Genomic DNA, 21,884 nt, shown 5'->3' with positions numbered 1-21,884 from the left:
TGTTCGTTGCGCTAATTTACGAGACGGCGAACGAATACCTTGTGCGTCCCTTCGGTTACGACGTATCTAATAAAATGCGGTGAATACGGGAAATGCACCACGGAATCGTACTTTGCTATTTAGTTGTAATCGAGTATCATAATTGTAATTTAACATAATTTCGCGCGTGAGTGTTTGTGAGCGTCGCCAAGAAGAAGCAATAACGGAAGAGTAAACGAAGGGAGAAAGGACAGGTTCTGAGATAATCGTCAACGGATGACGGCAGAGCAACGAGAAGTAAGTGCGATATTTTGTTTTATTTTATTTATCTACTGTTGCGAGATTGATCGACGGGCGAATAAATGACAGATCGATTTTTATGCATACGCTTATGCGCCTGTGCAAGTTTGCCTGGATAGACCCTTAAGATTCATTTATGCGCATATACAATACCTAGAGGTGTGACATTTTGATGTTATCTTTATACGCAAAACATCGCAAAATGCCACAGGGACGTTCTTTACATTTTGGAGTCCCCCAATTTCGTTTCAACGCGTTTTCAAAACGCGAAATAACGCAAAATAGCGTCCAAATAACGTCACAAATCGCAGTTTTCCTCAGTGAACATTTATAACGTCAATGTTGTATCCTAAACCAAAGAGATTTATACCTTAGACTGGTTTTGTCTACTTTTTTCGTTACTGCTTCTATAGCCTGAAAATGATATGTAATTTCAGTAATTTGTTCCATGCTATTTTAATATGTTATGTCTCATGTTACATGTTTTAACATATGTTCAGTCTTAATAAATATCGTAAATTGTTCCATCAAAACATTAAGGCTTTCGGTTTCACCAACGTTGTTTAGCTTTAAGCTCAGCTTAATTCGTTCCTTGCCTCTTTCTAAGGTAACAGTTTGAGCAGCAGACGATGCTATTTTTCCTGCTGGATTGCTTGCGATTTACTAAATTACTAGGAATCCCGAGTGCTGAATGGTGCAACGATAGCAATTTATTAGATTGCAAGCAATCCAGCAGAAAAAAAATAGCATCGTCCGCAGCGGGCTTTACTTGAAGTCCTGCCGCGCAAAATTTGAATCGCGCGATAAATCGAGAGGTCGATCTGCCGCGCCGCGGCCGCGATCAATCGAGAATCGCCGCGCGCGCCAGCGCGATAACTCGCGGCGCCCCCCCGCCCCCCTCCTCCCCGTTGGTGCTGATCGCAAACGGTAGACGTCAGTAGGCACAGAAAGCAAAAGAGACGGCGGTGGTTCTTTTTCCCCGAGCGAGCTCTCTGGTTACCGCGAGCCGTTCGGAATCGCCCTCGAAATCCCCCGCCGCGTAAACCGGGGCGATTCGCTTAGCCGTCCATTTCTCTAACCTCCAAAGCACCCGGAGAGACTCCCAGGCCCAAAGATCGTCCCCTCTTTGAGGATCATCTCGAATCTCTCTCTCTCTTTGTCTAACTCGTTTGCTCGCTGCCTCTTTCTCTCTCCCGTAGTTTCATCTATCCGTCCTCTCTGTCTCGGCCTCCCATTATCACTTCCCTATTTTTCTATCGCCTTTAAACTCCGTCTCCCCCTCCCTTTCCCCCTCCCCACCCCACCGAGTCTCTCTCTCTCTCTCTCTCTCTGACGTATCGAAAAGTGTCCCTCCGTGTGGAGAACCCGATCGTTCGCCGACACGCGACGTTTAAAGAACACGGCGAACGAGCAGCGAGTACCGTGCGACGTTCACCCCGACCTGTGGTGCCGAGTGCGGCGGGGAATCCCGGCGGTGTCCGCGTAGACGGCGGATAGTTGCTGGCGCGCGCGCGAGAGACGGATCGGATCGGTGCGCGGCGGCGGCGGCGACGACGACGGCGGCGACGGAGCTCGCGGTGGCCCACGGCTCATCCTCCCCGTCCCCCAGCGAGACAGGCAAAATTCCGACGATTTGCGGTCTATGAGCGCCAAGAGTCAGGGGGACCCTGGAGAAGATCACGTTTCCAGGTGTCACGAGTGTCGGCTGCGCCGTTAGCGTCGTCCGCGAGAGAGAGACGGAGAGAAAGGGGGGAAAAAAAATAAGAAGAAGACACGCGCTCGTTCTCCTTCGCGGCTGTACGACGGCGGAGGAGGAGGAGGAGGAGGAGGAGGAGGGGCAGGGGGGGGGAGAGCATCGTTTGACAGCGGGGTCTGCTCCGGGGATTCTCGCGATCGCGCCCCGAGGGGAACGCGAGTGTCAGAAATCGAGACGTCGAGCCTACGCAAAAATTGTGCGCGGGGGATCCTTTTTTTTTTCCGGCTACTTTCTCGCCCCTCTCCCTCTCCGTCCCCTCCCCTCCCCCGGTCTTTCTCCCACGTCTCGCTCTTACTCGCCCGAGAGTATTTGTTTACAGCGACGTAGTATTTTACCGTCTCTCGTCACGCGAGAGATCCGCGGGGCTGTCTATAATTAGCGCTTTTGTTTTGGTGCATCGACACCGATTCGTCTCGGGAGGGGGGGGAACCTCCGAGAGACCGACGTTAATCCCCGTGACGACCCGCGCGGCGAACACGTCCTTTTTGCCGTCTCACGTGTGCGCGTCGGCCGTCGAGACACCCGAGCGACCTTCGTTCGCCGATCCGCGGTTCCTTCACTCGCCCGAAGCCCCGGTGCTCCGGCCTCGGGTTGCGAAACCCCGTCCGATGACTGGTTACTTTCGCACGAGTGGACGTTAGCGCGACCGGGGGTCCCACGAGATCGGAGCGCCTCTAGCAATCCGGGCGGCCGCGCGGAGACAGTCTGACGGCGCAAAAAAATGTTTATAATTACACAGTAGAGAGTACCGGCGGGTCCTCGCGCGCCCCGGTTTTGCACATATTTCACGTGGTGCTCTTTGCAGGGTAGGAGCAGAGAGCCCTTGCAGCGACATGAAGCGCGCGGCTGCAAAGAAACTCATCGAACGCTACTTCTACCAGCTCACGGACGGATGTGGGAATCCTCATTGTGACAATCAGCATTGTGCCTCCAGTGGCAAAGTATGACGTAGAGATCCGCCTCGTTTTGTTGTCGTGGATTAACGTTCTTTTTACTCATGTGCTTCGTTTTTGCGCACCAGGTGACTAATCTCACCCCGAATCAAGCGGCTGCCCAGGCGATACAATTGTTCTCGCAGGAAGCGAGACTTTGCGATGGGACGCAGCCAAGTAAAGTCGCTCGGACTACCATAGAGCCTGGACAGACGTCGTTAGCTAAGAGTCTACCTGTAAAAAGCGTTAATTCTACGAGCTCTGACGAAGGTACTTGGTCGCTCCGGTAAAGATACGTTTCTCGGGGGACGAGGCGTCCGATCGTTACGTCGGACGGTGCGCGAGAATGTAAACGTCTGACCGTTCGTTGGATCGCAAATAACGCATTCTCGTTTCTCCATCCAGGCAAGCAAGAGTCATATCTTACGGAAGCTAAACTTCTGGATATTATAAAGAAATGTAAAGCGGAGAAGTCGTATTCTCTGTTAATTCGTACTTTGGGAGAAGTGTTTTCTTCTGGAAAGGCGTTGAGTCTCAGCTTTCAAAAGACCGAGAAAAGCAATTCCCCGCTGACGGCACTTCTCGAACGGGCGCCGGACACTCTGCTGAGGCCGCCCGCGGATTTGAACAAGGAAGCGGTACGGTCCCTCCAGGGGGAGGATAAAGAGGAGGACAGCAGTGATCCATCACCTACAGTTCCTAATAATGATGATACTAGTGTCGATTTACCATCGGTCCGTAGAGCTTTCGAGGCACTTTGGTCTTTGCCAGGTGTGAGAAAACATAATTTTGTTTTAAACTGCCGCTTCAACATACTTCTCTTGCTGACTGAATCAAGTTAAATGTTTCCACGCTGAACGAAAGGCGAAAGAGGCGAGGCAAGTTCTACAGGCTTATCGTATTTCGATACAAATGACTTGGAAAATAAACGTATTATAAAATTGTCGCATCACAGGCAAAACGAAAACTACACGAGTTAGGATTTACGTTATCCGATCGGACGATTCGCAAGATACAAAAGTATAGGATTTACAAAGTCAGTGAAACAAGAAGGCATTGTGAGATCCGCTCTTTTATCCCAATGCCTTGATCGTTTAGTTTTTTCTTATAACGCGCAACCAAGAATGTGAGCGCACAATGCGATAGATAATTTTATAATATCCGTTAGACAATCAAGTTGAATTTAAGTAGAGCTGATGACAGGCGAAAACGTTTACCATCTGTCAAGTCATTTGTACCAGAATACACAACGATAAGTACAGTCTTATTCGCTGTGGACCTCAGTTTTACAAGGATTCACACTTTCATAATCTTCATTCCCTTTTATGCATCGATGAGTTTCAGGTTGTAGTTGACGCAGCTTCTATAGAAGTCTCTGCGGTAGTACATACAGCCTGAAACTCAGTGATTTTGTATAGATGAGAAAAATGAGGATAAGAATGCAGGTCCAGGCATTAATGAACAAGACTACGTGTAACTTGCTTCGAATCTTTCGCCGTTCGTTTGATTTTTATCTCAGGAGCCTTATTTTTTCAAATATTTCCTTCCACTTAATCAGGCGACGTGTTCGAGTCAGCCCTGGTCAATGCGCTAGTCACTTTGGCGGATGATATAGAACTAGATCTGAGAGTGTTTCGTATGGTACGCTGGGACAGTATGGATAGTTTGTTAAATGTGTTTCTCATTGTTTTTGAAATTCCGATGCTCGGGAATAGCGAATACTTGGAACTGGCCCTCCATATGGTGTGCAAAGCGTTGAGCTGCGTACCTGTATTGGCCCAAGCCAAGTTGGCACGCGTGTGGGCCAAGCATTGCAAGTCGCGGCTTCAATGTCTTCTGCAAGCGCTCCAAGAACTCATAACTGTCAAGGTACGTTCTCTCGACTTTGTCGAGATGGCTTTTGTCTCGCTTGCATAGGCCTCAACACGACTTGTGTGTCGCGTTACTTGTCTTCCGATCACAAGAGATTTGGTGTCGCATTACAGGTAATCGGAGGATCCTTCTCACGTGACTATTGCGTACAAGACGCAGACACTGTCACCGCACCTACGAAAGTTATGAAAATTCTATATTACGCGAGTATGTTGGCTGGTGAATTGGATCCACCCGAGCTGGTGTTGGGCGACGAGGGTGAATCGGCTAGTAGCGACAAGACTACTTCACGATCAGCGATATCGGGGCAGATCCCTCAGGTATCGTCTCTGTCGATAATTCTCAGCCTGTGGTGTATCTATTGCGTTATTTTTCTTGCGACGAGTAAAAACAATCTACGTTTCACAGGACCCATTAGCGACGGAATTAGGAATTACTGCGTTGGACGCGCGCAAACCTTTCATAGCATTTACTGATTTTTACAATGAGCCCCTTAGCGATGCCATAGAGATGGACAAAGATTTCGCTTATTACAAGAGCGAAGAGCCAATGAAATTTAGCTTCATGAATTACGCTTTCATCCTTACGCCGGCCACTAAAACTCTGGGCTTGTATTATGATAATCGTATCAGAATGTACAGCGAACGACGTATGAGCTTCTTGCAAACCGTAGTCGGGCAACCGACTAATCCATATCTCAGATTAAAGGTTTGTTGACTCGAAGACGGGGGTGAAGGTGACCAGCCTTGGGGGATCAGTGCATTTTATTATATTTTATTGAAACAGGTGCGAAGAGATCATTTGATAGACGATGCGCTGGTAGAATTGGAGATGGTGGCAATGGAAAATCCGTCTGATTTAAAGAAGCAATTGGTTGTCGAATTCGAGGGAGAGCAAGGTGTCGACGAAGGCGGTGTATCCAAGGAATTCTTTCAGTTAGTTGTCGAGGAGATATTTAATCCCGATTTTGGCATGTTTACCACTCAGGTGAGCACGACGGAAAAGCTAAGTAAGCTTGTATATCTTTACTTTTTCTGCCCTTGTTTCGTTCTTTCTGCCTTAGCATGGTTGACGCCTCTTCGTGTACGTTTGTAATTTAGTTCTACAAGACACTGTGCTTTATTTTAGGAAGATACGCAAATGACATGGTTCAATCCGACATCGTTCGAAAGTGACGCACAGTTTACATTAATAGGCATTGTCATTGGTTTAGCAATTTATAACAATGTAATTTTGGACGTGCGTTTTCCAATGGTGGTTTATAGAAAGTTGCTAGGCAGGAAAGGCGGTTTCCCGGATTTGGAGGATTGGAGTCCGACTTTATATCGAACGATGAAGGAACTAATGGAGTATACGGGGGATGACATGCCCGAGATATTTATGCAAACTTTCCGAGTTGGTTACAGGTACTGGCCTGCGGCAAGTCAATCGCGCACAAAATCTTACTGTATCTTCTCATTGTATCTCCTGTACAGGGACGTATTTGGTTCGCTCTCGTTCCACGAGCTGAAGGAAAACGGCGACGAGCTGTATGTCACACAGAAAAACAAAAAGGAATTTGTCGATCTCTACGCAGATTTCTTACTGAATAAATCCGTGGAGAGACAATTCAACGCCTTCAGACGTGGCTTCCAAATGGTTACGGATGAGAGCCCGCTCGCGTTACTCTTCAGACCTGAAGAGATTGAGCAGGTACAATCTTGATGTGCTACAAAGGATACGTAACATCGAACGGTTGTTCTAACGAGGTGATTTGACGTTTGCGTAGCTCGTTTGCGGAAGCAAAATATTTGACTTCGCCGAGCTGGAAGCGGCTACGGAATACGAAGGCGGTTACACGGTGGACAGCGAAGCGGTGCGTAACTTCTGGCGCGTAGCCCACTCCTTGCCACCGGAGAGTCAACGGAGGCTCCTTCAATTCACCACGGGTAGCGATCGAGTGCCCGTCGGCGGTCTTTCGAGACTCAAGATGGTCATTGCCAGACACGGCCCCGATTCTGACAGGTGATGCTTGCATTACGTCGATTATGTTTATCGATCGCTCATGGTTATCGTATATATTTTCAGATTGCCAATAGCACACACCTGCTTCAACGTGTTATTGTTGCCGGATTACAATACAATAGAGAAACTACAGGATCGCTTGTTGAAAGCAATCAATTATTCGAAAGGTTTTGGCATGTTATGAGCATGCTCCGTCGCTCCTCTTTCTTCCACCGTCTTTCGAATGAGAATTCGAAGTACACGATAAGACTCAATTATTTTTGTCATTTTATTCGTAGCTACATTATTCGGAAGTATTTATCGTATAATTCAAAACCGTGCCAGTGCGCTTAAACCACGGAAACGTTGCTTGTGCAATATGGATCATTAAAAGGTTCTAAAAATTCCAACGAATCAAAGATCGACTTCTTTGTACAAAAAAAAACATGTTCTTGAAAAATGCTTTGAAACTTGCACCACTGCAAGAGTCGCTTGTACCATACTGTGTACTTTTTCTACTATAGATAACGAAGATCAATTTCGTTGGCCATTCCGAAACGATTGAGGGAAGAAGTGCAAGAGACATTTCGAAACGCACGACTGCGTTGAGTGTAAAAACCGTACGGAATTATAGAAGTAAATATGTAAACTTTAGCGAAACATAGTCGACATAAACGGGATGCGTTTCGGGAACTCAATAGTTGCAACTGTGTGATTTTACTTCGAAATATTATTTTATTTATGAATTATTTTCTTATTACAAAGTGAGTTAAATTATAAAAAGAACTTTCTATCAAAGAGATTTATTAGCATAGGGCATAGGTTATCACAACTAATTCAATTTATGTATTTATAATAGAGACAAAATTTTAGTCAGAGAATTGGAATTTATTTTGTAAAATAATTAATTGAATGCATTTGTGGCAATATAATTCACATAGCATGCGACCTTAATTGGATGTACCTGTAGCAATATGATTTGCATAATATTTAACTAGTTAAATGACCGATAAAAGTAAAATTGATATTTAAAACAAAGTTTATTTTTCTTTATTGATTTGCGAAATTTTAATTTAATATTCTAAGGTTTTAGAAAAAGAAAGAGAGAGGCTTTCATTGTACAAAGTTGTTATGTCGTTTGGATATACTGTTTAGCTTCCTAAACGCATCTGATGCTGCAAAGCCGAAAACAACCCTTATACGAAACACACTGAGCTAATGTCACTCTGAAGAAACTTTTTTTTTTGTAAAGTAAGGCGTGAGATAGTGGCGCTTTTGTAAGTACTTTTCTTTCAATTTCTAACATTTTTCTCGTGTATCTCGCGTCACAGTGGTGATCAAGTAGTGAGGAGTAGAAGTTCACTTTGTATAAACATTTATAATAGGCAGCTCTTTAACGGCTGCCAGACATTGTCAGTCGTTTTATTGTTATTCTCACGTGACAATAAAGCTCTCAGAAAAAAAATTAACAAATAACTCCTACTCATTAGTAACTTTGTAGAAAGTTGAACAGTAAGTCGTCCAATTATCTCCTGTATCATTCGTTTCTTTGAGCAACTATACGAAGTGTTCTTATAAAAAATATATATATATTATTTTTTAAATTAAACTTAAATATGCACAGAATGTTCAACAAATTTCAGAAACTACGTTACTTATCAAATAGAAACAATGTGCATGAATTTTTGTATTATTTAGGCCTCTACATAATCTCTTTGCCTAGTTGAACGTTCGTATAGTGATTGGATAACTTTCAAAAAATTTATTTCTGGAATTATCTTCAGCTCACGTGTCACCGTCTACCGTTGTTCTGCGTTAATTACTTTCTAAGTAAGTTACTGCGCTGCAGCCCTCCCCTTTCCCTACTCCTCTAAACTTAGCGGACTTAGCCTTCCCCGAAAATAAAGATTCAATTGAAAAAACATTAAATTTTTTATTTAGCCATCCATGCAGCGGAAAAAATTTGCAACGACAGTCAAACAACAACAGCCAAGAATGGAAAGGAAAATGAAGTGCAATTTAACTCTTCTGACTACAGTACAGTGATTACAATAAAATTAAATTAGTCATACTTCAGTACACTAAAGAATTGAAATTCAAAGTTACACGAAGTCTAAGATCAAGGATGACCCCAGACTTCCAGCAACTCTAAATTGATGCCATGACTACACATTTCTTGTATGTATTGGGTTAAAACATCACTGAACATTCTTTAAATATTCTAAAATGTGGATCAAAAGTTTTCTAAATTTTAATTTTAATATTTTAACGGTTTTTTTAGGTTTTTTAATAATTTAACGTTTAAGCAAAATAGCGAATGTAAAACTCTTAAAAAGATTTTTTACTTAAAAATTCATAACTTTTTAAATTGTTAATATTTTGTGGGAAAAATTTGAATGGTATACTCCAGAGATATGATGCTTTAAGAACAAAATTAGCGCAATAGTGCGAATTTTATAGAAAAATAAGATGCACACTAATAAGTTGTCGCAAAGAAATGCACTTATTTATATAATTATTTTTACCCCGGCAATTTCTATTTAGCCGTAAACTTTCGCTGGTCAAAATGGCCCCAGTGGTCAAAATGACTTTGAAGGACTGAAATAGGAGAAGATAAGTAAATGAAATTAAAAGTAAATTGATACACAAGCATCACAAGAAAATAATAAATAAGAACAAAGAATATGATATATAAATAAATCGTTGAAAAATCTGGATTAAATTTTGGGATTGATACGTGCTGAAAGATGTGGACCTCCGCGTCTTCGCACAGGGCGATTCGAAACAAACGTTTGTCGTGCAATTAGAATGCACTCTCTTGTCCGAAGCTTAGTTTGTCAGAATTAAACTTTCTCCTGAATCACCCTGTATAACGTGCCATTCCAACGCGACGACCAATCAGTACATAACACGCCTGCTTACTATTCGAGAGTACCGTTCGAAAGAAATATAATCTGACGCGTGGCCTGTACACGTGTTCGTAGCAAAACCCCCAGTTTGCCTTCGTAAAACTATATTTCTGTAATGCCCGATTTCTTCACATCCTTAAGTTATGTTGCGGTTAAAGTTAACCAGGAGATCAACTACCAGATCCATGCACATGATTGGCTAAAACTTGAGATTAACCTTCGGATAATTTTATCGGGAAGTGATAAAATCGGCCATAAGAAATTTTGGTAATCTCTCTGCGCGCAGTTTTACGTCACGGTGCACGAGTAGTCGAGTGTGATGCGTTTGCTACAGGAATGTAAACCGGAAGTGAAAAGTCTCCAGCGAGATGCACCATTCTCAAGTTGCATATAAGAAACTTGTTAGAAATCTCGGCTGTTTTCAGCCGAGTTACACGCGTCGTGTCCCCCTAATTGGCTCATGTATCGAATACGAATCGCACGCACACCCGTTGATTTATTTACTTCTTGTATTGGAGAAATTCTAAGGGCAAGCTCGTTTCCCGCTTTGTTTACCCAGCGCGTGACTCATCTATTGTAGTGCTGATAAAGTCGGAGCACGAAGTGTAGGTTCTTCCCCGCAGCAGAGATCGGGGAACCACGTCTTCGATTTCAGTCGCGGCGATTGCCATCGTGCAATATATTCCTCGTGTGCCTGGAAGAGAGTAAAAGAGCAATAGAATACGAGATAACGACGTGGAATGTCTCGATCTTGCACGAATAAACGAAGAACATTGTGACCGAGAATAAGCCGGGAGGACTGCGTCAGACGATCTATTTCTCTTTTCCTGCGACATTGTTGTCAGTGGTGTCATTGGTAAGAGAGCATTCTAGAAAATTCCCTTGGCAGACGAGGGAAAGATATTTTACATGTGAGAAATGAAGAAAGGCGATATTGTTTCGTTGTCATAGTCGCGATCGGAATTTCGGTGAAATCCCGCCGCGGTTCCTGTGTTCTTCTTCATAAACCACGCCGCATAAATTTAATTTAAACGGGCTCAACACTAGCCAATTGTGTTCAACGTCTGAATATTCTTTTTTTAAACTGTATTAATATAGGAGCAGTCCCCTATTATGAGATAGGCTCCTAATACGAGATATCGAACCCAGTAAGAAGCGATTCGTGAATCAACAAGTTTCGACACGGTTTCGACATCGTTTCGACATCGATCGACAAGTCATTTCCCGCTGGGAAGTTTCTGCTAAATGAATAGGCATTATCTGTTGGTTTCGTCAGCCCTTTGCTCCTCCTAGGTTCTATAGGAATATATACATCTGTTGGTTCCACTGTGAATCTATTGGAGTGAAAAATTGATTAGTGAAAAATTGTTTAGTAAAAAATTGTTAGATAAAGGTTCCGTGATTAAACGTGGACGTTGAGAACCTAATGTCTCATTACATTCCCAGTCAGCAAAATATTAGCAGACTGGCAGCAGATTTGTCAGAAGCCCACACCAAGACCCACAGCCGTCTGTGTCCGCATTTGGCTTTTGTTTTGGCAACAGTCTGCAAAACATACGCTGTCAATTGTCGACAGAAATCGAACAGGTCCAGTTGTGCGAGCAGATTTTGTCGTATTTCCGCTGACACGCTGGTAAACGTGTCAAATATATCAGTTCTTGTGTGCAATCCGCAGTCTTTCTGCCTTCAAAATTCGTAGTGGGCATTTGACGAAATCTGTTCTGGTAGATTTGGCTATCTGGGTTACAATAGTATATAATACCATATATAATAATAATAAGTGTACAATAGTAAATGCATAATATATAAGATGAATTGTGCATATGTGTCTGCTTTCTCATCCATTTTTTAAAACACACATTTTCTGTCTCTACTGCAGAAAAATGGCAGGCACTAAGTCGGCAATTAACACGTTACAAGAGATATCGATAAAGCAAGGATATATGCCTATGTACAATTTTCTGGAGAGGATCGATGGAGGAAAAAACAGCTCTCAATTTATATGCAACGTGTTTTGTAAACAATTGAGCGCAAATGGTGTAGGGAGTTGCAAAAAGCATGCCAAGCTCGATGCCGCGAAGAAAATGCTGTTGCTGTTGGGCGCAAATAATACTGTCCCGTTCCCGGTGGACGCTCGATCGTCACCTTCAGTCGCAGACGTGAAACAAAGCCCTGCGAGTGCCTGCGAGGCGTCCCCATCGTCAACGTACGGCGCACAGCCAACCGTTCACTGTAACTACATCGGAATGTTGCAAGTAAACCTCCCGAGTTACTCATGAAACGTTGCAGTTCGAAGACCGCTCGTCGAACGTAATCGTGTAACATAATCTTCGTTCTGTGCGCAGGAATTCTGTCAGCAGCAACGCATCTCGACGCAAGAGATTGTATACAAGCTGGTCTACGACGAAGGGCTGCCTCACTTGAAGACGTTCACGATGGAGGTCCAGTTGGGGAAATTATCGGAGAGGGCCACGGCGCAGTGCAAGAAGACCGCCAAGCAAGAGGCTGCAAAGAAGTTGTTGCTGCAACTGAATCCAAGCATAGTTAAACCAAAGGTAGCTAGCGTACCTAACGCAGATGCAGATATAACAAAGGGCCTGAGTCAGCTGAACCTGTGCAACAAGAAGGAAGAGCTCGAGAGCAGTATACGACAGTTGGGTACAGGGATATTGGACTGTGTGACGAAAAAGGAAGCGTCGGATAAGGCCAAGGTGCTCTATCTCGAGCACACTAAGAAAAAGTACACGATAAACGATCAGGCGGCCAGTGCCTTCGGGATCAAAGATCTTCATATGTTATTTGAGAAGAATTACTGCGGCAAGTCTGCGCACAACGTCCAAGAGAGAATGCGGTCTATACGGGACGGGTATGCCCGTCGTATGGATTTTCAACAGGCCAAGTGGGACATCGAGGCCTTATTGGAGGCCGAGATACAACAAGTCGTTATGAGCAGCGTAACGAAGAACCACATAATGTGCCTGCGTCTCATGTCCGCGCCTCGCGTTACGCAAATGGGCATAGGCGAGACTAAATCTGTGGCGCAGTTTCGCGCCATGTGTAACCTTATAAACGCTATCCTGATACTGCTGAATGTTTGAGACCACGCGCCGCTAGGTACGTCGGCTGAGTTATAGAGAATTCCGCACAAACGTGAGACAGTTTACGGTTAATGTACAACATTACGCGTGTAGCCTATCCTATGTAACGAACGTGCGTTGCATCGTTCGTTACATAGGATAAATCGAATCTATTTTGCACGTAGAGTATTTTTGTAATTAAGATGACAAGAGCGCGACACGTGTGCATTTTTAACGAAACGTTGAGACTTGTGTCGAAGACGCTGCTAGTTTACGAGGAAGCATCTCGCGCGAGTCGAACTTTCGCTGCTCTCTGACCCGATTCTCGAAATCGTTCGATGAAGAAACGTACACGAATATTCTGCTCCGACAGGAAAGTCGAACGTCGACTGGCTAAAGCCACGCGAATAGCCAAATACGTTTCTCCCTCGAGTAAATTCAAGAATCGAGCCCAAGGGCCACCTTAACCTTCTCCGGATTAAACAGTTCTAGGAGCAGAAGGTGCCGAGAGTGCAGAATCACTCCAGCCTCCCCCTCCTCTTAGCTGCACTTGCTGCACCGCTCGTCTCCCCTCTCTGGCGAGAAGTTCAGTTGAATGTAGGTCTGTTCTTTCCAGCTGAACTAGCTGCACCGGTTCAGAGTTTGTCTCTTTCCCTCCCTACCGGAGGGGAAAGAGACAAACTCCGAGCTGGTGCAGTCGGTTGAGCTATGTAAAAAAACAGACCCGAGATCGAGCCTCGTGTAGCTGCTTGGCGCCAAGCTCGTCCTCGTTTGCTTCGGTCGTGGCCTCTGTTTACGAGGTTCAGCGGCGATTGTGTGCGCACGCGAGATATCAGTTGTTACGTCGGTGAGTTTGTCGAAACGTCGAAATGTCGGACGTGCGTGTTCTGGGCAAGCGATTGGGGCAACGCGTCGGTCAGGAGGCGATCGTGCTTGGCCGAATCACGGAGGTACGAAAATGTTTTAGGTTACGGCCGTCGCCGGCAATTGTTGATATTACGCCGGGACGCGATGGTCACGTTTACCGCATTTCGTTGTATTAAATGTAAATTATTATTATTAAATAAACAGTATTTGTGCCATACACCCGTCAGTAGGGGGGGGGGGGGGGTCCCCTATTATAAGATAGACTTCAAATGCGAGCGGAGGTTCTGCTAAATTAATGAGCATCCGTCGATTCCGCCGCCCTCGCGGCGAATTTGTTCAGTGAAAAATTCACTGCTGGCTTGTGTAATCGTGGCGAAGGAAGATTTGCGATTGAATTTGGGTGTCGAGAACCTGCTATCTCGTAATCGGGGATTTTCCCCTCTACATGTCTCCATAAAGTCACTCGAACGAATCTTCTGCCGGTTTTTTGTTTTGTTTTGAACAGGCGTTCGGGGAGCCAAATCTAAGGGTGTATTCGATGGACAATCGAGTGCCAGAGAATCGCCTAAAATGGCACTGTCTCCGATAAAGTTTTCACTTGTATTAATATTGGTGATTTAAAGCGCGCGTTTGGTGCACAATTTGCAGAAAAGTTCGGACGGTATGAACGCGGAGATCACGACGACGGACGACGCTCAAATTAACGTGACGTTCCCCGAGCCGCTCGACAGCAACGCGTCAGGCTACATAGAAGTGCGCGGCACGGTCAAGTCCAAGTCTACCATGTCCTGCGGTAACTTCGTGTGCTTCGCTCCGGACGTGACCAAGGACTTCGGTGAGTGAGATCGTTCATCTAGTTCATCGGGCGTTGGCGTCCTTAACGAAGCGGTGTTTGTTGTAGATGTAAACAGCTATAATACAATGGTGAACATGCGCTGCGCAGTGGGGAATCAACTGGAGGGAGTGTTCTACGGAGATTAAGAGAAAGCGGAGGTCCAAGAAGCTCACATATACAAACTGAGTTTACTACGTATTTCATTTCTTTACATTCTTCTTTTTACATTCTACCGTCTGATGTCTGGGGCACGTTACTCCTACCGTAAAAATAACAAGGAATGCTGCGTGTAAGTGTAAGAGAAGACCACTCGAACATGCATTCCCTTGTCTGTACATAAAATCGACCGGGCGGGACCTGATAAAGTGCACAAAACATGCGAAATCATAGAGTTGTAATAAACATTGTCTAGTTTAACTAAATTTTTAACTCTGTTCTTCTTCAAGATACAAATCAATTACAGTGTAAACGCCTTTACTTTAAGGACCTGGCACAGATGGGGGGAGGGGAGGGGAGGGGGGTTATCTTAAGAAATGCTATGTACAGCATTTTTAAAGGTAATTTAGGAAAATCGCTGTACGATATTGTAACACGTGAATTCACTGACGACAATGATTTCATCTGAGGGGAAAACACCTGTGTACGTCCGTTTGTGATGGTGCACAGAACAGGATGAAATAAATACGGTGTACACGTGATAATTCAAGTGGCCACCTCCATCTGTGCCAGGTCCTTAAAATAAAGGCGTTTACGCTGTAATTGATTTATATTATATAGAAGGCAGCAGCCGCGAAAGCTTGAGAGCCAAGGATAACTTTCTTCTATTCTATCTCAAAAATAGAAGAAAGTTATCCTTGGCTCTCAAGCTTTCGCGGCTGCTGTCTTCTTCGGTCGTAATGGCTTCCGGATGGTTGCCGCAACCGTTTGTAGTGTGGTCCGGCGTTTCGCAAACATTGCAGTTTGCATTATCGGGGCTGGGAGACTCTGATACTGAGCTCCCTTGAGTCGCGGTAGTCCTTAAATAATCGTCTCCCCATTCTTGTGGAGTCTCCCAGCCCTGATGATGCAAACTACAATGTTTGAAGAAAGTTATCCTTATTACGAGACAAGTTCCTAATATTGAAATAGCGGTGTTTCTGTTGAACAAGCATCGTTTATTAGTTCCACCATGAATTTATTGCTCTTGAAGTGAAATCCGTTTGGTGGGAAATTGATTGTTAGATCGTGTAACCGTCGCGGAAGATTTGCGATTGAATTTGGACGGTGAAAATCTGCTGTCTCGCATTAAAAGCCCATCTCGTAATAGAAGACTTTCCGCTGTACATATATGATAATATTTCAACATTCTCGTCTATGATTATACCTATGTCACAGTTGCGTTACGCGTGTAATCCAAGGACGAGCAGCGACAGTTGCAAGATGTTACGGGGCATTCAGTGTGTTGTCTGAAACACACCGGGAACGGAAATCAATAGTGTTACAGGTCGCGCGTATTTTCATCTCTCTTCCAAGGTTAATACGTTCCGATACATTTATATTTTGTTAATCTACGTTAATATGTATTCAAGTCGGCATGGGCGCAATCTCGTATTCTTACCGAAACCACTGAGCTATATGTCCGTTGTGTCCGCCGTGCTTGCATGTTAGGCACCACGAGAACCAGCTATTGAATTCCGTAAGCTTGGTATTGCACTCCTCGGTTCTGGTGCCACCGGGACTGGGAGCTGTTTGTAATCCGCTGACGGTGCCTATGTGCATCAGGCATATTGCGCAACGCGGCAACGGTTTGCGGCAATTCGGGCATGCCGTCATCTATAATCGAAAAGGACGATGAGAAAAGATCTCGAGATCTGGCGTATAACAATTTTACGAGATCTCGCAGCTAAAGAGCAGAAATGTGCCTTTAATTTGTTAGGAGTGCTCCCTAATCTGCCGAACGGGACCCTCGTCCTGCTCAGTCCTTGCATGGAAGCCGATATGCTTTTGCCGCAGAAGTGACAAGACACGTGTATCTGTTGCGGCGGTCTCTCCTGCGGCGTCGAGGACCTCATGGCAATGTCAAATTTCGCTCTTTGAAACCACAGTTTCCACGCGTTCAAGAGATGTCTGTAACTGTAACATACAAAGTCAAAAACCTGATTATTCGATATTTATGAGAAAGAGTGGATGCGCAATGTGCGAGGGCGCGGTCGGCTTATAATTGGCGGATTTAATTATGATCCTGTGTATGTCGGTTGGAGAATCGCGGACCGCGAGTGAAGGAAAATGGTGCAACTTGTTTCGGGGAAACATCACGTTTAAAGACGATATTTGTGAGAAAAGCTTGATCAAAGTACCTCGTAATCCACACTTGAACTTGATTCTCCTGAAGCAGCTTAGGCGGAAAAGTTCTGATAGCGATAAGAGTACAACTCTGAACGTCCGAGGTGATTTCCAGGTATTTACTCAATAACTGTATACTTTCCATACTAGCACCTAAAGCGCAACGATACGTTATAAACGAGCACGTGGTTAACATGAGATATTTATAAAGGTACAAGACATATTCGGATCAAACAACCTGTAACCAAGAAGCCCGCTAGATCTCCATCTTCAATTACCTTCTGGGTCAGTTTTTTCAAGTACTCATGCAGTTTGTTATCCGACAAGAACATGAGGGCGAATGCTACTCGATCTTCGACGGCCATACCATTTTCGTTCTACAACGTCGAGTTTGTTAAGCGCCTGATATTGATCTCGTTGGATCATGATGCTTCGTCTTGGCATATTTGTGCCATACTTACAAGTACGCTTTCGTAGGAATCGTTGTCCGCGGTCAAGAAACCGAACGTCGCTCTCAGATAAGGGTCCGATAACTGCGATTTAGATTTCTGACACGATTCTCTCCACAATGTGGTGCGTTCCTCAGAGAAGCCTGACAATGCCATAGCTACCATGTTCAGAATGGTTGTTTGCTTCTTGTTGGCGCCTCGGTTTAAAATGTCTATCGCCTGCCTCAGACAGAGATTGAATACCGCGAATGCGGCTGCCTTCGCATACGCGCCTTCCCTCTCGAGCTTCTCCAGATACGCGTTATCGTACGCCGTATTGGTTTCCCAGTCAAATCGTAAACCGCACAGAAACAGACTCCTTTCTCTATCCGACGATCTACGATTGAAATTACAATCAAGCACCCATAACGTCTCGGTACTTTTATGTACTCAAACAGTCGACAATTACCTGTAGACCTTTGTCATATAACCAGATCCTATATCTGTCCACGGACGATGAATCACTTCCGTTTTCAGGCCATTGGTTGGATTTTGCTGACCCAATTTCAAAACTGTCCTATGTAAAAGTTGGAGACATTACGTTTACATAATACTTCCAGCTGAAAGGCATTGTAATTTTACCTCACACCGGGATGCTTATTATCGGGACTCTGTATAGTGCCGTCTTCTACCAAAGAGCGACTCAAGTACAGCCATTGCCATAGATTCTTTAGAGTTTCGTTCTCGGCTATGTCACCATTGTGAGCTAACTCCGGCTGTAAATAATGCACATATAACTATGTACCGATTAAATATAATCGAGAGTAGAAATGAAGAACAGGAAGCTGATACAAGCCAAAGGCAAAATGGAATGCCTAGCCACTCACAAGCAAACCATATTCAAACATGGCACGCCTCTTGGTTAAAACCGAGATATCGTCTAATTCCTTATAAACGCTGTCTTCACTGTGTATGTATTTAAATGACTTGAAAGCGCAATTCCACATGAGACACGACCGAGCGGACCAATTGAGCGTTATTCTCTCAGATACAGTGTAATCGGTTACACCTGTGAAACGAGGAACGCTATAATAACTTTGAACATCGCAACGGATTATGTTCCAAGATAAGGTATCGGAGCAAACACACCTTGCAGCGAAATCGCCAGCAATCGATTCTCATCGGTCGGATGCCACGAAAAACTGATGGGACTGTGCCACGGGGGTAAGACCACTCTTTCCAGAACACCCGGCTCGGTGTCCTCTGCTCCGCAGTACTGAATGTCAAACAGATGCAAGCCAGCTGTAAATTGAGAATAACTTCTGATTCAGCTTTTCTTTTTGTCGCCAACAGCGCGTGTCTCAACATGTCCAACATCAATTTCGACAGAACTATACATACAGTACCGGCGAAAATGGTATCATCTTTCGATTTTCTGAACACAACTAGTTTTAAAGTGCACGAATGAGAAATTCGAAAAACATGCTGTAGTTCGTCAAATTTCATTACCCTTCAAATACAAGTTGGACACCTGTTACCAGGTGTCTGTAAAATTTTGAACACATTCGATGCACTTTGACAAAAGTTATGCGGGTTCTACAATGCGAGTTGCGGAATCGCAGTCGTAAGGATAATCGACAGTAATTGGTCAATTCAGTCAGACACATAAGAATTGACCAAGATTGGGAAGTAACTAGTTACTTGTAACGAAGTTACAGCCCATACAGCACCAAAGCTTTCAGAAACATTTCAGAAAACATTGTTGCAATGTTTCTGAAATGTTTCTGAAAGCTTTGATGCTGTATGGGAGTTACAGTTACTTTTTTTGGTAACTCTAACTTTGTTACTTTCTCTCCATCTGTAACTGTAACTCAACTCAGTTACATTCCTTCGACTAGTAGCTAATTTAAGTTGTAGGAAGTAAAAGTAGTAGCTAATTCAAGTAGTAGTAAGTAAAAACTAGTAACTACTTTAAGAGTTGTTTTGCATGTATTTTAAACCTCGACAGATTACATTAGGCCTTGCATTTGCGCATAAACGCCCTTATCGACACTTTACAATTCAAATGCAGATTTGACACTTTTATTTTCATTGCAAGAAAGTAACTGCAAAGTAACGCTTCATTATCTTTTGAATAACTGTAAACGCGTTACTTTTCAGAATTGATAACTTGTAACTGCAACTAGTTGCATTTTTAGCAAAAAAAACTGTAACTAGATGCTTTTGAAGTAACTTTCCCAACTCTGGAATTGACCAATCCATAGTCTACTATTCTTCCGACTACGACTCTGAGGCTTGCATTGTAGACCCCGCATTAGGCTCAGAAAACCTAAAGGTGATTTAACTTCGGCTGGTACTGTGTATACGCGCGCTAATTATGTAATTGCAGCTTACAAACGCGTACGCAATGTACCTGAGTCCTTTTGTAGCGTGCCAATTAGATTTCGTCTAGTGGGACACCACAGCACCTTCGTGACCTGCCGCTGCGGCATTATAGTAACGATCGGTTTCTCGAAGCACCGAGTGTCCCAGATTGTTACCAGATTGTCGACGTGCGAAAGCAGCTGATAATTGTTATGGGGATTCACCGACAGATTATATATCGCCTTTGTGGGAGTAACGTTCACCACCTTTGCCGAGTCTGAGGGAAATTCAAGGAGTATTGAAACCGTACGAGGATGACGTCTTTCAAGAACATACCTCTAAAGTCGATAACTTTCAACTGCTTGTTGTTAACACCGAGAGCCAGGCATCTCGGCTCGTGCTTGAACCAAGCGGCGGAATGTACGGTTTCTGATATGCCGGCTTCTACTATCGGCCGCTCCGAGCCCTTCGGGCAGTGGTGCACGTCCCACAGCAACACGGAGTGCTCCTTGCTGTGCTTGTCCAGGCCCGACATAATCAGGTGGGTGTCGACGGGATTCCAGGCAACAACGTTGCACGCCCGCATATACTTTGGAACTGGAATTTTATCGAGTTATTATGTAACGGCGCTGCCGAAACACGATCGCGCTCGATAACAAGTGTAACGTAATGATCTCTACAAAATTCTCTGCCGACCAGGCCCTGGTAATCGAACTCGGGCGGGCTGAGGGTGCTCAGGACTATCTTCCCATTCGCGTGGCCGCTGGCAACGATGTCCGGCTCCGGCTGCGGATATACGTCGACGCATTTTGCGTAGCTGTTGATGGTAATGGAGCAGACCAGCTCGGCGACTGAGTGCTCCGAGATCTGCAGATCTGCAACGGTAAGGGCAAACATGCGTGAAACGTCCTTTCTTTTTAACGGGCGCGCGAGCTCGGCGCGAAACGAGAACTTACAGGTTTGATCGCTGTCGCGCACGCAGTTGTCACGCGGCCCGATCTCGTAGAGGTTCAACAGCGTGTCGCTGTCCCACGTGATAAATCGGTCCGAGTGAAAGGGCGACCACAGCACGTCCCATTTCGGTCGGCTCATCTTTTCCTCTGCCTCGTTATCGCGCTTCTGTCATAAGACCGCGGGACATCGCGCGTTTACCTCGCGCCCGCCGACATCGCGCTCACCGACGTCGAGACGTTTACGTACAACCTGAGCGACACGTATCGCGGTCGCAGTTCCGTCGCGCGAAATCCATTCAGCCGATCGACATGCCAAAGATACGTCGTCCTCTGTTATCCTCGGTCGTTTGTTATGATAATCCGTCCCTTGTGGAACATGCCCTTTGGATGTTTACGTTTATCATGCCTCCCGACCTCTTGCGTCTCCTCTCGCGGGAATTTTATCAAGCTCACCAAGCTCTACCCCCGACGCCGTCCCCCCCTCCCCCCAGCAACAACTACCCTAGATAGACGAACCATAGACGTATAATATATAGACCTAGTTTACATCGTGCACTTGATACGCGTATCAAATAGTAACAAATAGTAAATAACTAGTAAATTCGTTTGGTCATTGGCTGATCAGTTCAAATACAAATAATTATTTGATACGCGTATCAAGTGCACGATGTAAACTAGGCCAATGTCCACGATGCTAGAACTTGGACCAAGTTCTAGCATCGTGGACATTGGCCTTTACGACTACGACTTTACGACTTCTATGTAGACGAGGCTTAAAGCCTCCGCTACAATGATTCTCGGTTCTGTCTACAATGGTCGTAGTCGTAAGAATAATCGACTGCGATTGGTCAATTCAGTCAGTCGCATAAAGCCTCCGCTACAATGATTCTCGGTTCTGTCTACAATGGTCGTAGTCGTAAGAATAATCGACTGCGATTGGTCTAGAGCTACTAGATAAAGGGGAGCTGACTCGTCCGCCATCTTGGAGCCCAAACGTTTGACTTCGACAAATGCATTTCGGCACAAGATATGAATTTCTTGTTCTAAATTTATTGTTAATAAAATCCAAATTACGTTTTTGTTTTTGGAAAGCTATATTTTTAATTAATTATTAAAGCTATATTATTAATTTAATTTGTAAATAAATAAAAATATAGCTTTCCAAAAACAAAGACGTAATTTGAATTTCATTAACAATTAATTTAGAACAAGAAATTCATATCTTGTGCCGAAATGCATTTGTTAAAGTCAAACGTTTGGGCTCCAAGATGGCGGACGAGTCAGCTCCCCTTTATCTAGTAGCTCTA

At 44.5% G+C, this 21,884-nt stretch overlaps 4 protein-coding genes and 1 long non-coding RNA gene across 9 annotated transcripts; 3 read left to right on the top strand and 2 right to left on the bottom strand.

The window, feature by feature from the left end:
• Positions 1–277: 277 nt before the first annotated feature.
• LOC105566919 lies at positions 278–1,592 on the bottom strand. The gene is made up of 2 exons (XR_001009319.1): positions 1,359–1,592; positions 278–693 (listed from the first exon to the last, which is right to left on the bottom strand). It is a non-coding gene; the product is annotated as an uncharacterized LOC105566919 (long non-coding RNA).
• Positions 1,211–7,860, top strand: LOC105566920 (ubiquitin-protein ligase E3A). Of its 4 annotated transcripts, none has more exons than XM_012021324.1 (12): positions 1,211–1,216; positions 2,841–2,976; positions 3,057–3,237; positions 3,373–3,738; positions 4,526–4,836; positions 4,953–5,159; positions 5,248–5,547; positions 5,626–5,826; positions 5,968–6,245; positions 6,315–6,531; positions 6,608–6,843; positions 6,907–7,860. In XM_012021324.1, the coding sequence occupies exons 2-12, from the start codon at positions 2,869–2,871 to the stop codon at positions 7,025–7,027; spliced, it is 2,526 nt and encodes an 841-aa protein (XP_011876714.1). In that variant the 5' UTR covers positions 1,211–1,216; positions 2,841–2,868; the 3' UTR covers positions 7,028–7,860. The 4 variants fall into 4 exon arrangements, with proteins under 4 accessions (XP_011876714.1, XP_011876711.1, XP_011876713.1 ...); XM_012021321.1 differs by lacking the exon at positions 1,211–1,216 and adding an exon at positions 1,815–1,968; XM_012021323.1 differs by lacking the exon at positions 1,211–1,216 and adding an exon at positions 2,177–2,231.
• A 5-nt stretch (positions 7,861–7,865) lies between these two features.
• On the top strand, positions 7,866–12,841 carry LOC105566916. 2 transcript variants are annotated; one of them, XM_012021317.1, is made up of 3 exons: positions 7,866–9,000; positions 11,611–11,986; positions 12,077–12,841. In XM_012021317.1, the coding sequence occupies exons 1-3, from the start codon at positions 8,984–8,986 to the stop codon at positions 12,827–12,829; spliced, it is 1,146 nt and encodes a 381-aa protein (XP_011876707.1). In that variant the 5' UTR covers positions 7,866–8,983; the 3' UTR covers positions 12,830–12,841. The 2 variants fall into 2 exon arrangements, with proteins under 2 accessions (XP_011876707.1, XP_011876708.1); XM_012021318.1 differs by lacking the exon at positions 7,866–9,000 and adding an exon at positions 9,123–10,587.
• Positions 12,842–12,847: 6 nt separating this feature from the next.
• On the top strand, positions 12,848–14,932 carry LOC105566917. Its single transcript, XM_012021319.1, has 3 exons — positions 12,848–13,758; positions 14,324–14,510; positions 14,577–14,932. The coding sequence occupies exons 1-3, from the start codon at positions 13,678–13,680 to the stop codon at positions 14,654–14,656; spliced, it is 348 nt and encodes a 115-aa protein (XP_011876709.1). The 5' UTR covers positions 12,848–13,677; the 3' UTR covers positions 14,657–14,932.
• Positions 14,683–21,041, bottom strand: LOC105566918 (WD repeat-containing protein mio-B). The gene is made up of 15 exons (XM_012021320.1): positions 20,581–21,041; positions 20,305–20,499; positions 19,961–20,221; positions 19,674–19,901; positions 18,410–18,562; positions 18,148–18,329; positions 17,903–18,036; positions 17,730–17,837; positions 17,294–17,657; positions 17,071–17,209; positions 16,847–16,985; positions 16,412–16,622; positions 16,108–16,322; positions 15,874–15,955; positions 14,683–14,867 (listed from the first exon to the last, which is right to left on the bottom strand). The coding sequence occupies exons 1-14, from the start codon at positions 20,714–20,716 to the stop codon at positions 15,874–15,876; spliced, it is 2,547 nt and encodes an 848-aa protein (XP_011876710.1). The 5' UTR covers positions 20,717–21,041; the 3' UTR covers positions 14,683–14,867.
• Positions 21,042–21,884: the final 843 nt, after the last annotated feature.

Source organism: Vollenhovia emeryi, unplaced genomic scaffold (assembly GCF_000949405.1).
Source record: "Vollenhovia emeryi isolate VEMERY1.0 unplaced genomic scaffold, V.emery_V1.0 DF939141.1, whole genome shotgun sequence".
Classification (NCBI taxonomy): Eukaryota; Metazoa; Arthropoda; class Insecta; order Hymenoptera; family Formicidae; genus Vollenhovia; species Vollenhovia emeryi.
The sequence above is the reverse complement of the archived record's forward strand: the minus strand, read 5'-3'. Positions and strand labels throughout refer to the sequence as shown.